This window comes from Eufriesea mexicana, unplaced genomic scaffold (genome assembly GCF_001483705.2).
Source record: "Eufriesea mexicana isolate 0111107269 unplaced genomic scaffold, ASM148370v2 scaffold1336, whole genome shotgun sequence".
Taxonomy (NCBI): Eukaryota; Metazoa; Arthropoda; class Insecta; order Hymenoptera; family Apidae; genus Eufriesea; species Eufriesea mexicana.
Genome location: NW_016909447.1, coordinates 911,500 through 924,219, shown reverse-complemented (window position 1 = coordinate 924,219; position 12,720 = coordinate 911,500). Strand labels below are relative to the sequence as shown.

Here is a 12,720-nt window from a genome sequence, read left to right as displayed (position 1 = left end):
GTATTGAATTGTGAGAAAAGTAACTTGCAACATGAACATTATGATGTTGCATGGGAAGAAACCTTGGCACGAATACAGAACTCAGAGTGATGGCTACTAATTGTGTAATTACAATATGACTGCAAAAATTGTTACAATAGCTATATCATGGAAATTACATGGTATTTTATACATACATCACGCACAATACAGGTATAACGTATAATGTAGCCTTCTTATCGGTTGGTAGATTTCCCAGTTATAATAATGTTAATATACGGATGTCTCAGCTAACTTGAGCACCCTAAACGTCCTGCTCTTTTTTATGATGCATGGATTGCAAAGGGTGAAATTAATCAATTCGGGGAGATGTATATTCGAAGAAACAACACATTCCATACAAAGTTCCACTTCTCAGAACCCCAACGGCATTGAATGCCGAAGGTCACACTGGTTGGTTAACGTTGGGTTTGGCTAATCAACCAATCCGGCATCCTTCCGTCAAATAATTGTGCCCTCTTTTCTTTTGCCATTGGCTCACTTTTCCGAGAACAATAGAGCGATCGAGAAAACTTGGTCATCGAAGGGGATTTCTTAAGTCCACAGTGCGGCAGAGATCATCTGCCGATCCTACCACACGGTCACATCGAAAGTCCTAGACGATTTTTGTACTCGTATAAGATTCTGAAACAGAGACTGCATAAGTTCGGAAAAGGGTACAACGTGCTGTAACACAATCTTTAACTCCGCTAAAACGAAGGATAGCTTGCTCTAAAATACCCATGTATGAGCACGTCCTATGAATTCTGTCAACCATTCGCACCAGGAATGTTGCAATTTGTACATGCCGGAGGTCGTGACAATATCTTTCTCAACGCGACATCACAGCCGAGGGCAAAATGTATCCAGAGACTTATAACTCCGAGACGCTCACGTGACCTTATGTCTGAGAAATGTATATTTATATAGGGATGTGTCCTGAGTATTTGAAGTACCTGGGCCAGCGAGGTCGCGTGCGAAATGCGGTATGATCGAGGAAGAACGCCTGCGTATGGAAGAAGACAGAGTGTAAGGTTAAATATGGGTGCAGGAATACAAGCTGGTCAGTTTGAAGCCAGTTCCAGACCAGAAGTCTTAGAAATGGGTTTAAGGACAGCATTCTAAGGGTAGCCAGTTGTGAGTTGCAAAAGTCAGTCTTAGAAGTCAGTTGTAAGAGCGTGAGAATGAAACGTTGAGTGAGATCGTGGTCAGTCGGGACAATCGCTGTATAGTTAGTATTCTATTACATTAATCCGTTATTCTATTAATAAACCTTATATTGATCTGTTAAGCAGTGCAATATTATTCGAGTCGATCCCTCCCAAAAGCGACCTTAAATACACATTTTCATATAGGAATGCAATCTTAAGAATATTGTTCAGCATACTTGATTTGACATTTAAACGAATGGGAAGTCAATTTTCAAGCAACGAATACAACCAGTTTGTCATTTATTAGACATTAACCAATAAAACGTATTCAGTTAGATTGTTGCACTCTTTGGTATTTTAGCATATGAAATAGCACATAGTTACCTGAAAAAGTGTCATACCTTTAATATCTTCCGTGCGTATATCAACATTGCTATTATAGTGCAATTACTGATTGAAATGTATGCATCTTGAATGTGAATTTACTTCTCAGTTCTATTTTCAGTGATAGGTGTGCCAATATATGGCCCATATGCACTATCATAAGGCGGAAATGATAGAGAGGATATAAGGATGTTTCGAATATTAAACTTTATTTAACAAGCTGAGAATTAACCACATGACAATCCACATATCAGCGATGGCGATAGTGTACCCTGTGTGGCGTCCGATTGCAGCCAAACCCTTATAAGTTCGTGTTAGGTAACTGTTTCAACTTCTGTAACAACAAAGCAGGTTTGAAGATCCTCTACTGGAACACCAAAAGATTCCATAGACGAAGAAAGGATGTTCCGAGAAGCCTCTGTCATGGTTATGGTATATTTACTTTTGGAAACGCGGCGTTATTGATCAATCGATAACATTCGGTATTCTGACTCTTACATCATCGAGATGAGCGAAGTTTATTCCTCGAGCTGTAGAGTACTCATTTATTGGTAAAATCAGTCTTTATCTGAAACAAAGCGACATTAAATCACCGAACGAATCAAGAGTGATCCGTAGTTTGAGGGTCATTAGTACTTATTCTACCTGTAATCTTATACTTTTTAACGAACGATAGACCATAATCGATGTTAGGAGATAGTCTTCGGATACTTACGCAATCTATTAATTCATTAGTTGATTTTGACTTCTGTTCTTAAAATTCTGCAACGAAAATAAATTATGCCTTATCTACCTTCTCATTTGAAATTTATTGATTTGTATCATAAATGAATACAGTTAAAAAATGGCACAAGTTTTGCAGCTATTTATATTTATGCTTCTCAGATCGAAATAAATAAATCGGTACTGCATGGCAATCTCTATATCGGCGAACATAACCGTTATACCTTTTTCAACATCAGTCGGAATTTCGTAACTTTCGCTGCAGAAATTGACAAAATTTTTTAGATGTCTCGATCCTAAATTGTTGTATTATCCGAAAATTCCATTTTATTTGGACTAGTTATTGCATACCGAATTAATTGATTCCAGTATCTTGTCCGATCCTCCGATCATTCGTCATAGTATATATATTTGCATTTATTTCCATGCATACATGTATGTGGGACCGGGGTGGGTGGATTGGCTAAAGCAATGTTGTTTTACTGCTTCTTAAGATGCAATAAACTTATACTTATTGGCTACGAAACTAGAGACCCGCAACGGGTACGCTCGGCTTTTACTGCTTATACACTATTTTGAGGACCGTGAAGGACTGCTGCTGCCCGCGCCCTGGCACCCTTATTTAAGCATTCACTCTGTTCTTTTCCATACCCAGGCTTTCCTTCGCAATCATGCTTCTTTCCTACGCAACCTCGGAGGGCGCGGTATTTCAAACACTCTGCACGCATATCTAATCTTTCACTCTACATAAATGTTCATTGAAATCGATCCTCTTGCGCGCGGTCTCTTCCGTTCTGGGTCCAGACACACTTGCCATTCTTCCTGGGCCTTACTTATTCCAATCCCACATGTATATATTATCATATTGGTTTGCATTTAAGATCAACATGTACGTTCCTAATGCGATGCTCAAATGATTATTTACTTAGAAACGTAAAGACATTAAAGTGTACGTATTTTATTAACAATACCTACATTATATGTAGTGTTATAAGTAACTTGTAACTTACGATTAACTTAGAATACATAAATTATATGCATTGATCATATATATATATTTATCCGTTGTGTGTTCCCCCGCGTTGAGAATAGCTCGTTATACGCGTTGAGAGAAGCTACTCATTATATAGCTGTTCGTTACAGGATACCGCACAATTCATTCCAATGATTCACCACACTCTATCTTTTCCTCTTTGTATTCCACACTTAAATTATATGTTGACAATTCAGAAATATTTGTATTTGTTGGGTATGTACAATACTACGTTAAGTAGATTGAAGAGGCTGTATGAATGAAATTGTGAACATATACAAGAAAAGTTCACAAGATAGGATATTTAATAAATATCCTTAAAGGAATACATTTCTGGAATCACACAGACTTGAAAATATGCAATGAAGAAACGGGAAATTGGAAGGAGAAAATGACCAATGGTACTGAATTCGTTTGCAGGTTCTTCCACATAGTTTTAAAATGCCACTGTAAATACCCCTGGCAACACCTATAGATGGGCAACTTCAATTGCTCTACACAGAACATAAATTTACATAATCACATATTAAAATAATACAAATGAACTGTAATTTCTCAATATTTGTGTCCTACAAAGAACTCATATGCTTAAAGCAGCATATGGTACAAAACTTCTTTAACAATCCTGTATTAAAGTTTCACATTACAATGAATGATCAAGGAAGATATATCAATTTTGATCAAACGAGCCTATGACTTTGAAGTACTCGTCTAACAATATGATGCCGCACCGCAATTTAGAAAAGCGGACTTACTATCACACAATCTTATATATAAAACAATTGAAAAGTGTGTTTCGTACGTGCAGTTGATAGAACCTGTAATTAGCATTAGTATTGAATGAAACTGCTGAAAAGTACTCAATGAAGTCAATAATGTTCATAAGTATTGGCCTCAAACTCAAAAAAATGTAACCTATCGATTGGAGAATTTTGTCACAGTTTTCCAAATAAAGAGCCGAAACGTGACCAATACTCGCAAACAGTTTGAACGTATACAGAGAGAGAAGTGTTTATCAAAACGTTGATAACAGTAGATGACATATGGCATAAAAGGAAATATCAACAATGAATACTACAAGCAGGAAAATATCGATGATATTAAACTTCCGTTCTGAGTCATGAGACACGAAACTAATTGGAGACTTATACACGTTGATAATGTTATTAAAACAGTTTTCAATTTAAGATACGTAAGGTATAAGATTCAAACCATACAGAAGTTGTTACAACCACAATGTGAGTCGATCTTAAATGCCTATCTACGAAACATATATATAGCCATGGTAATCAGAAGTGAAAGAAAGAACTCAGAATAATATGGCTTTATTCGACAGCAGAATACGTTTTTATTAAATAAACTGCAATTCAACGCTGAACATATATGTAGAAATTTATGATAATCCAAATAATTTCTCCTTCATAAGATTCTTAAATTTGTGACATAAACTTATTATATATCTTATCTAACGCAGATTATGTTTGCAATTTTCCCTCGTGATTATTTTAGGAAATACTTGGTAGGAAATGCAACCACGATTGAAGAAATGTATCATGAGTTCCTTTAAAACGGGTCTCTTTTTTGAAACGTTTTCTCAGATTTTTTATAGTCATATACCTATTTCAATGTTACTAATGACACATTTTACTCATGTTCCAGTTGTTCCAATTTTACGCCTAGAATTAGGATCGAACATGAATCCGGACGACATAGAGGAAGGTGATGATGTATATTTTGAGTGCAAAGTTCATGCTAACCCTGGTGCTTACAAAGTTGTATGGAAGCATAATGTAAGTTGAAGTTCGATAAGTGAATGAAATTTTTATTCATATGATTTTCATAACAGTTACCATGATGTGAATTATATCACATAATTACACAAACCGTTATTCAACATGGATCCAACCTAAAAGTTTTTGAATTAAATGCTTTTTTGCTGTTGTATTGTATCGTAATTTCATTGCAATCTGGATGGTATGCTCCAGATTGGTTACCTTGGCGATCGGCAGTTCAGCCTTTATATGCACGTGGGCGTCTGCTCGTCCTTTGGCTTCGCTGGGGGTACGCGCCGCGGAACGTTCTAGATGGTTCTTATCTTTTCATAGGCATTTTCTGCACCATGCACACCTGCGTGATTTGCAACTAGCTCTAGAACATTCGCGTCGGCTGCCTAGCTATCAAGTGCAATCGATGTTTCGGCGATTGAGTCACGGTGCGTGCATCATGTTCGCCACACAAGCCAAAAGCAACATAGCATATTGTATGGTCTGATGCATTTTTAAAATAAATGTTTTCTCCATTGTTATTTTTGCATACTTGCTGAAGCAGTCGCGCTGATTAGACGTGTTCACGAGAAGCTGATAATTACTAGCGTGTGGACCATTCGTTATTGTGCCTACCGACATGTATGCAATTTTAGTGAAATAGCAGAAACGAAATGGTTGCAATTCATAATTATTAAAAATAATTGTAGTATTACTATAAATAATAGGAAAACCAGCGACAGCAGAATATGTAGTCGACTAAGCAATACGTAGCAAGGTGGAAGATGTTAATAGAAAATGAAAAGTCAACCCATTCAAATCTTCGAGTATTGACTGCTTTTGCACAAAACAAGTTAAATGAACAGCGAATAAATCAACTTCACATCTAGATGATAAACTACCGGAAGAAACGGCCACTGCAGAGAGCTTCATGGAAAATATTATATGAAAATTCACTGACGCGAATTCTTCTTCAATACGTACCGGAGCTCAAATCCTAGAATCCATACCACAACTACCAGAAGAAACAGCAAGTAGTAGCTATACGTTGAAGTAAACAAAGAATAGTAAGCACGTTCTTATAGCAGAGTGGTCGTTCAGTAAAGTGGTACCTATCTCGCTAGCTAAGAATGACAACATCTCATCGCGCTTGAACGTCCTGGGCATAAAAGAGAAAAATCATAATGGACAAATTGTGAACCTCATGGTCGGACAAACAATTATTTCCTTTAAGTATATGCATGCGTCAAATGTGTTAGTAGATATTTCGCATTCGGTGGTATGGTAAGAAGAGGAGTAGAACGATAATTGTATCTTACGCTTAGACCCAAAGCAGCTACAAATATTTTTATCTCGGCACAGTTTCATGAATATAAAGTTTATGACAGTTATTCAAATCGAAATATAAACATGAGCAGAAGGACCTACGTAGAAGCACTATAAAAACTGGTACACAACGGAAATATATGTGCAGCACATACATACCAAATTGTACACTTAGATTCAATGTTGCATACGGTTGAAATTAAGAAATCGGTAGACCGACCAGTAAAAAACACTGAATTATTACTCAATACGATAATAGAGCAGACAAAGGTACTGATTCAGTTGTCCTCATAAATATACAGAATAATAGACTCCTTGTAAGTAAGCTTAGAACAAAATTAAGTAATAACAGCTACCACATAAGAAATTTCTATACGGAATGTCAACGGTTTCCTCCAAATAGCGCCTAGGCTAAACATTTTTGCAGTAGCAAGGGAAATGTGACTTTAGTGGTTATAAAAGCTCCATTTACATGAAAGCAATACATTAAAATTCCTGCCTATCTCATACAGGGCATACGAAAAGGTCAAGATCACACAGAGGCTATATTTTACTGAGGTCAAGCAGATAAAAGATGTTCATATATACTTATGTCCGAGAAAGCTCTGTTCAGAAGTTATAAGCGGTCAAAGGTTTAAAAACAAAGTTCGTCTTACAATAGTATATTCAGAAAATCGCAGAGAATCGCATACGTGGAATAAACTATTCTCAATATGACATTTTTTTTTTTTTGAAGCGATAGGCCTTCTTATATTCTCCTTCGAAAATTCCATATAAGTGTAATGAAATATCATAAATATTTTCAGTTTCTAATACCTTTTCAATAAAGCATTCTTGAACATGTGTATATATGTTACGTCATGCAGTCCCTACTTCACCGGCGATCTCTGTTTCTGCTAAAACTTTCACTGATTAAGAACTGGAACTAGCTCTATGTAACTCGAATGTCTCACTCAATGACTACCTTAATGACTATTTCAATGGCTATTTTAATAACTTTTAACTAAAACCCGAAGAACTCTGGAACTCTTACAAGCTACCTCTATCTTTCAGAACGGACAATTTTAAGGAAGGCAAGCGCCTTCCCCAGAGGAGGAGGAAACTCCCTCCACGCCATGGTCTGGAGTGGAGGAGACACCTTATTCCGGGTTGGGCCCTTCAAAGCGTTACCGTCATGGGAACCCTTCCCGAGAGATGACCGTGACCACGTCACCTTCGGTTTACAACGTAGAAGGCCTGGGTTGCACGAAGCCGCCCCTCGTGGCCTGGCCCAGACTTTCTACGTCCCACCTGGAAGACAGATCACAACGGATCCTCTAGACCTGGCGAAGTGTTCCCTACAGGAGCACTTAGACCATTGCACCTTCATAAAGTCTAAAAATATCCTACATATATGAACTTCGTTTTCCATCTATTTGACCCCAATAAGTAGTCTAATTATGATCTCAACCTTTTTGGACGCGCGATATACAGGACAGTAATTCGTGAAAAGATTATTGTAAAAAAATCAGAGGTAGATTATGTGGGCACGACCACAGTAGCTGAAAACAATATCAAACATTTCCATTTTTCAATAGGTAAATCAGATTTACGAACCACTGCTATAGTTGCTAATACAGTATACGGCAGCATTAAGTTGGTGGCAGTTTGCTGATCTCCTGAATAGATTCATTACATCTGGTGATTACGTCGCCAAACATACTTTACGGAATTCCGAAATAAATTCGTCAAGTAAAATATTAGGATATGCTTTGTGTTCACTGTCGTTAGATACATCTTCAACTGGAGAACCGACATATTGTCTGCATCTATCGGCAAATCTCAAAATCTTTTTGACACCATAATTGTTGTAGGCTTAAAGAAATTGGTGTATACTTTTAGACAAATGGAACCTAAGAAAGTAGTTCTGCGTCTTCGTTAATTTTTTACAAAGATTTTTAGATTTTTTATAGAAAACGTAGAAATTGTATTGTACCTGTAGCAATACAGGTATACCGATAACGTTGCAGGGCACAAATGCCTTTATTTGGAATCAACTGTAATACTTGAGAAGAAATACTTCTACAAAATATTTATCTCGATCGAGTTCTTACTGTGTGTGAATGATATCACTATCCTAGTAGGGAACGCTCTGGACTATCAGGATCAACTCATAGGAACATTGGAATTTTATCAAATTGGTTGTTAACATAAAAAAAAACGAGAATAATGATATGCTGAATAGAGGGAAAAATTAAGAAACACATAAGACTAAAATACAATAGGAATGAGTCGAACATAGTGAATAATTAAGTCGGTGATCCGCCTTGAGTGTTATGTGGCAAATCATGATTGCATCAAGTGCAACAAATTAAGCAAATTAAATATCATTGACGCTACAACCTCTTTTATAATGGAGTACTCACTACGGAAATTGGATCTACCTACTATTGCTCCAAATGAAATCAACATATGCTCCTTTTTGAAACAAACACCGGACAAATACAATTTTGTTTCTATATGGAAACATCAATCCTTCACAAAGATGAAAATACAATGTAAGAAATATAATTGTAATGGTATGAATGTAAAGGTCACCGATACGCGGAGTGATGCATACTTGCTGTTCTACTTAATGTCCATGACTGGCTTATTTAGGTTTACATGCTTGAGAGCTAGTTGTCGCTGATGTTTCGTTGACCGTCCATTTACTTCAGGCTGAGATGCGTTCGTTGAAATGCTTCATAAATGTGCGTTACAGTGGCACTCATCAGAGTCAGCGACCTTTGTTTGGATGAAAGGCTTGTATGAAAAAGGCACTTGAAATCATTGATTGCGTTACTTCCGGTTGAGCTAGATCCGAAATTATTTGACTGGGAGTAATGTTTTATATGTTCTTACAGTTGTTATGCTCGTTTCTATATCTTCCGTTTTACGTATGTAACTATTGAATCGTAGCGGAATGAATGCCCTGTTTAATTTGAACAAATGCACTTTAATTATCACAAACATGTACTTCTGAGATATTGCAAACGACTTCTCGAAAACAAGTGTAGGCCCATAAGCTAAGCGATTCCGTACGCCTAACGAACACCCCCTCCATTCAGGATATGCAGATGTAGTAGTGGCATACATATTTAATTCAGTTACGTAGCATTAAATACAGTCGATTGTCCATTCTGAGCTTCAACAGTAACATATATTATCACTTGGTAGTCAAGTGTTTGCTACAGTATTCATACCCTTCAAACCGAGTATATTTTAACATACTATTTACAGACATAATCTTTTACCAATATACATTAAAACATTGTACATAAAGTTTACTTCATTTCCTACTCGCAAATTGCAGTGGATATTGTAATGGATAAAGATTGTAACGTTATTGTAATTTTTGGAATTACGCTGTTCAGCGCTTGGATAATAAATTACGTTAGTGTGTAAAAACAAAGGTGTTCCGAAAGTATTCTAATTGAAATATCAGAACTACCGAATAAATACTGTAATGCTTCATTCTACAATGACCGTTTATCGTTTAATTGGCAAACGGTTGCATAAGCCTAAATAACGAAACATCCAAATATCGTGCCTCGCAACAGCGATAATCCTCAGGCCTCAATCTTATTTGTCTACTAGCTTCAATTTTCCGTTAACGGTTCTTCCTCATATTATGACCTGTATAACTTTTTCAAATTGCGAGCTTTGTTACCTAAATTTGCTAATATCAGGACACCGCAATACTGAGAAAACTTGGGACGATAACCTTCATGATTACATGCATGCAATCACATCACCAAACATATCCAACTAAATTTCTCAAATTTTTTCAATTACGTACACTGCTCCGTCGATATTTAGCAAATTATATCCCACTTTCGTGAAAAGAGATCTATTGTAAATTCGGAGCAGTTAGTATAATTGTTATCATTCTTCGTACGCAGTTAAGTTTGTTTTTAAAAGCTATGCTACCTTGATAATGCTAAATTTTAATACCAAACTGCCAGTGCAATTAGGATGTAATTAATACTACAACCTATATTCAGTGAATTAGGTATATTCACCATTTAATTGTTTCAAGGGTGATATAGGTGAAGATTATTTTGATTCATTAATTAAATGCGTGAATAAGTGTTTTCAAACGGATTTCTAAAAATTCTAATGGGAAAGACGAAGGAATAGGTTCCTAACGTTTTACATAAATTAGTGTAATTTTGGAGAAATGCACGAATAGGGATGGAGAGGAAAAATGAGTATTGATTCATCAGAATATGTAGCCAAAATAAGAGTCAAATTGAAAATAGAATGTTAAAAACGACAATTTGAGGTGAAGAAGATTGGTATAATATTGAAGTTTTGGATTGTAATCAGTTAAGTGGTCCGGCGTAATGCGTGTATAGGTATTAAAGTATCTTTAACTACTTCGGGAAGAAATGGATTATTAATGAATGTGATCTCTTCCAGAAAACAATACTTCATTCATAAAGCATTATCACATTCTGAACGAAAAAGGCATTCATTCCAAATGAAACATTATATATATAAACAGGTCAATCAATATTTCAGAAATTTAACTATTCCATGTATACTGTTGCAGGGAAATATTATACAGAATGATGCAAAGAATGGTGTAATAGTGCAACAATATGACTTAGCTTTGAGAGAAGTTACTCGTTCTCAAGCTGGAAATTATACTTGTATTGCGAGCAACGTTGAAGGAGATGGCAACAGTAATACTGTCGAACTTAAAATTATGTGTGAGTATTAAATAGTCTTGAAACCTTAAGTCTGTTTCATATTTAGCAGATCATGTACTAATATGCGACGTAGGAATGTTAAAAATTGTTATAACTTCATTTAATTTTACTTTCTCTGATTAACAATATCTAAACATAATTTCTCCTATAGTATCCTGTCCTCAGACGCTTTTCATAATAAATTGTAACTAACTGTTTTATTTGTTCATTAATTCGTTACGTTATGTTCATTGGAAATTAATTTCATTCAATGAGATTAAGCGTATGTCCCATTCCAAATTGTTAGATAAGCCGGTAGAATGGTATTACTTTTTAGAATTCTGTACGACAAGAACCGGCATCCAAATTAGAAAATTCAATCTTTCAAAATTAGTGACCGACATATATTCGTGTATAAAAATGTACATGAAATAAATCGCTTCATATACACGAATTATTGCTTTGCGTACACAAACTATTCAAATTCCTATAAATGAAATCAATTTGCCAATATAAAGACCCATTTACTTTCTCATTGCACAGAATGATTAAAAAATATATGTTCATACTTCTGGAGCTGAATTTGACTATTCACTAGACTATACTAAAATAAGCAGTGTCCCGTATGAACATATAATGTATATATGTATTCATATCTTCCAAATTACAGACCATTAACGGAAACCTTGTGATCTCTAATATCTTACACTTTTATTTGTGGGTCAGGTCGGGATCTATTGTTTGATCAATATAATTTATCAATGTTTGCATATAATCTGCAAAAATGTCTTTAGAGTGGATTTAAAACTGTCCTACAGCTAACTTTAATTTAAAGACATTGCAGAACACAATATGAAGACGTGTAGCAGTATGTGCTGAAGCACCTATAACAAACATATTTAATCAGCTGTAACACGAAAATTAAAGTATTTAGGGTATGCGACAATATGACATTCTTTCATGCATACCATCATGTATACGTTTACTCTCTTAAGTATGGAAACGTATACCCCTACAAATATTCCTCGATTATAACTGGTAAACTTTGGTTAAGCATTGAGACAATGATATTCAAAAGGTCTTTCCGTTTGCGAACCTGTAATACAATTAATGCAGTTAACGTTATTCAATTGAATATAGTTTTCGGGATGCAAAGAAAGATCTAACATATTAACTTTTATTATCTGTGACTCGACACTCATATAATCATACTTCATGAGATAATCACAGTTATTGGAATATTAGTAATCGAAAATATATACAAGTTTATCGATATATACACATATTCAAAGTCGATTTTCTCGATAATGAATGAAAGAACAGAAGAAAAAGTTTTATTCAATTTTTTCAATTCGTATTTTCATATAGAAGCATCTGCTACTTCTAATGATGTGGTCGGTCAATAAGTAAACTTTCTGTCCGATATGTCACTTGCCGATATATTTGTTTCATATCAAAGATATATTTTTCCAATACGTGCGGCATATAATAATGCCGCATATCAACATGCTACGTTCTTGCATGGAACACAGGATTCTGCATTAGCTTAATTCTTGACTAATAATTGTAAAATATAGTCTGACTTCTTTCGTGACAGTATATCCAAAGCC

At 35.5% G+C, this 12,720-nt stretch overlaps 1 protein-coding gene across 1 annotated transcript in view; it reads left to right on the top strand.

Moving 5' to 3' along the window:
• The window catches only part of LOC108547976 (uncharacterized), a 230,722-nt gene that overhangs the window by 109,375 nt on the left and 108,627 nt on the right, over positions 1–12,720 (top strand). The window contains exons 11-12 of the mRNA XM_017900727.1: positions 4,969–5,099; positions 10,972–11,131. Coding sequence (XP_017756216.1) covers positions 4,969–5,099; positions 10,972–11,131 — 291 coding nt within the window. The remainder of the gene's footprint in view (positions 1–4,968; positions 5,100–10,971; positions 11,132–12,720) is intronic.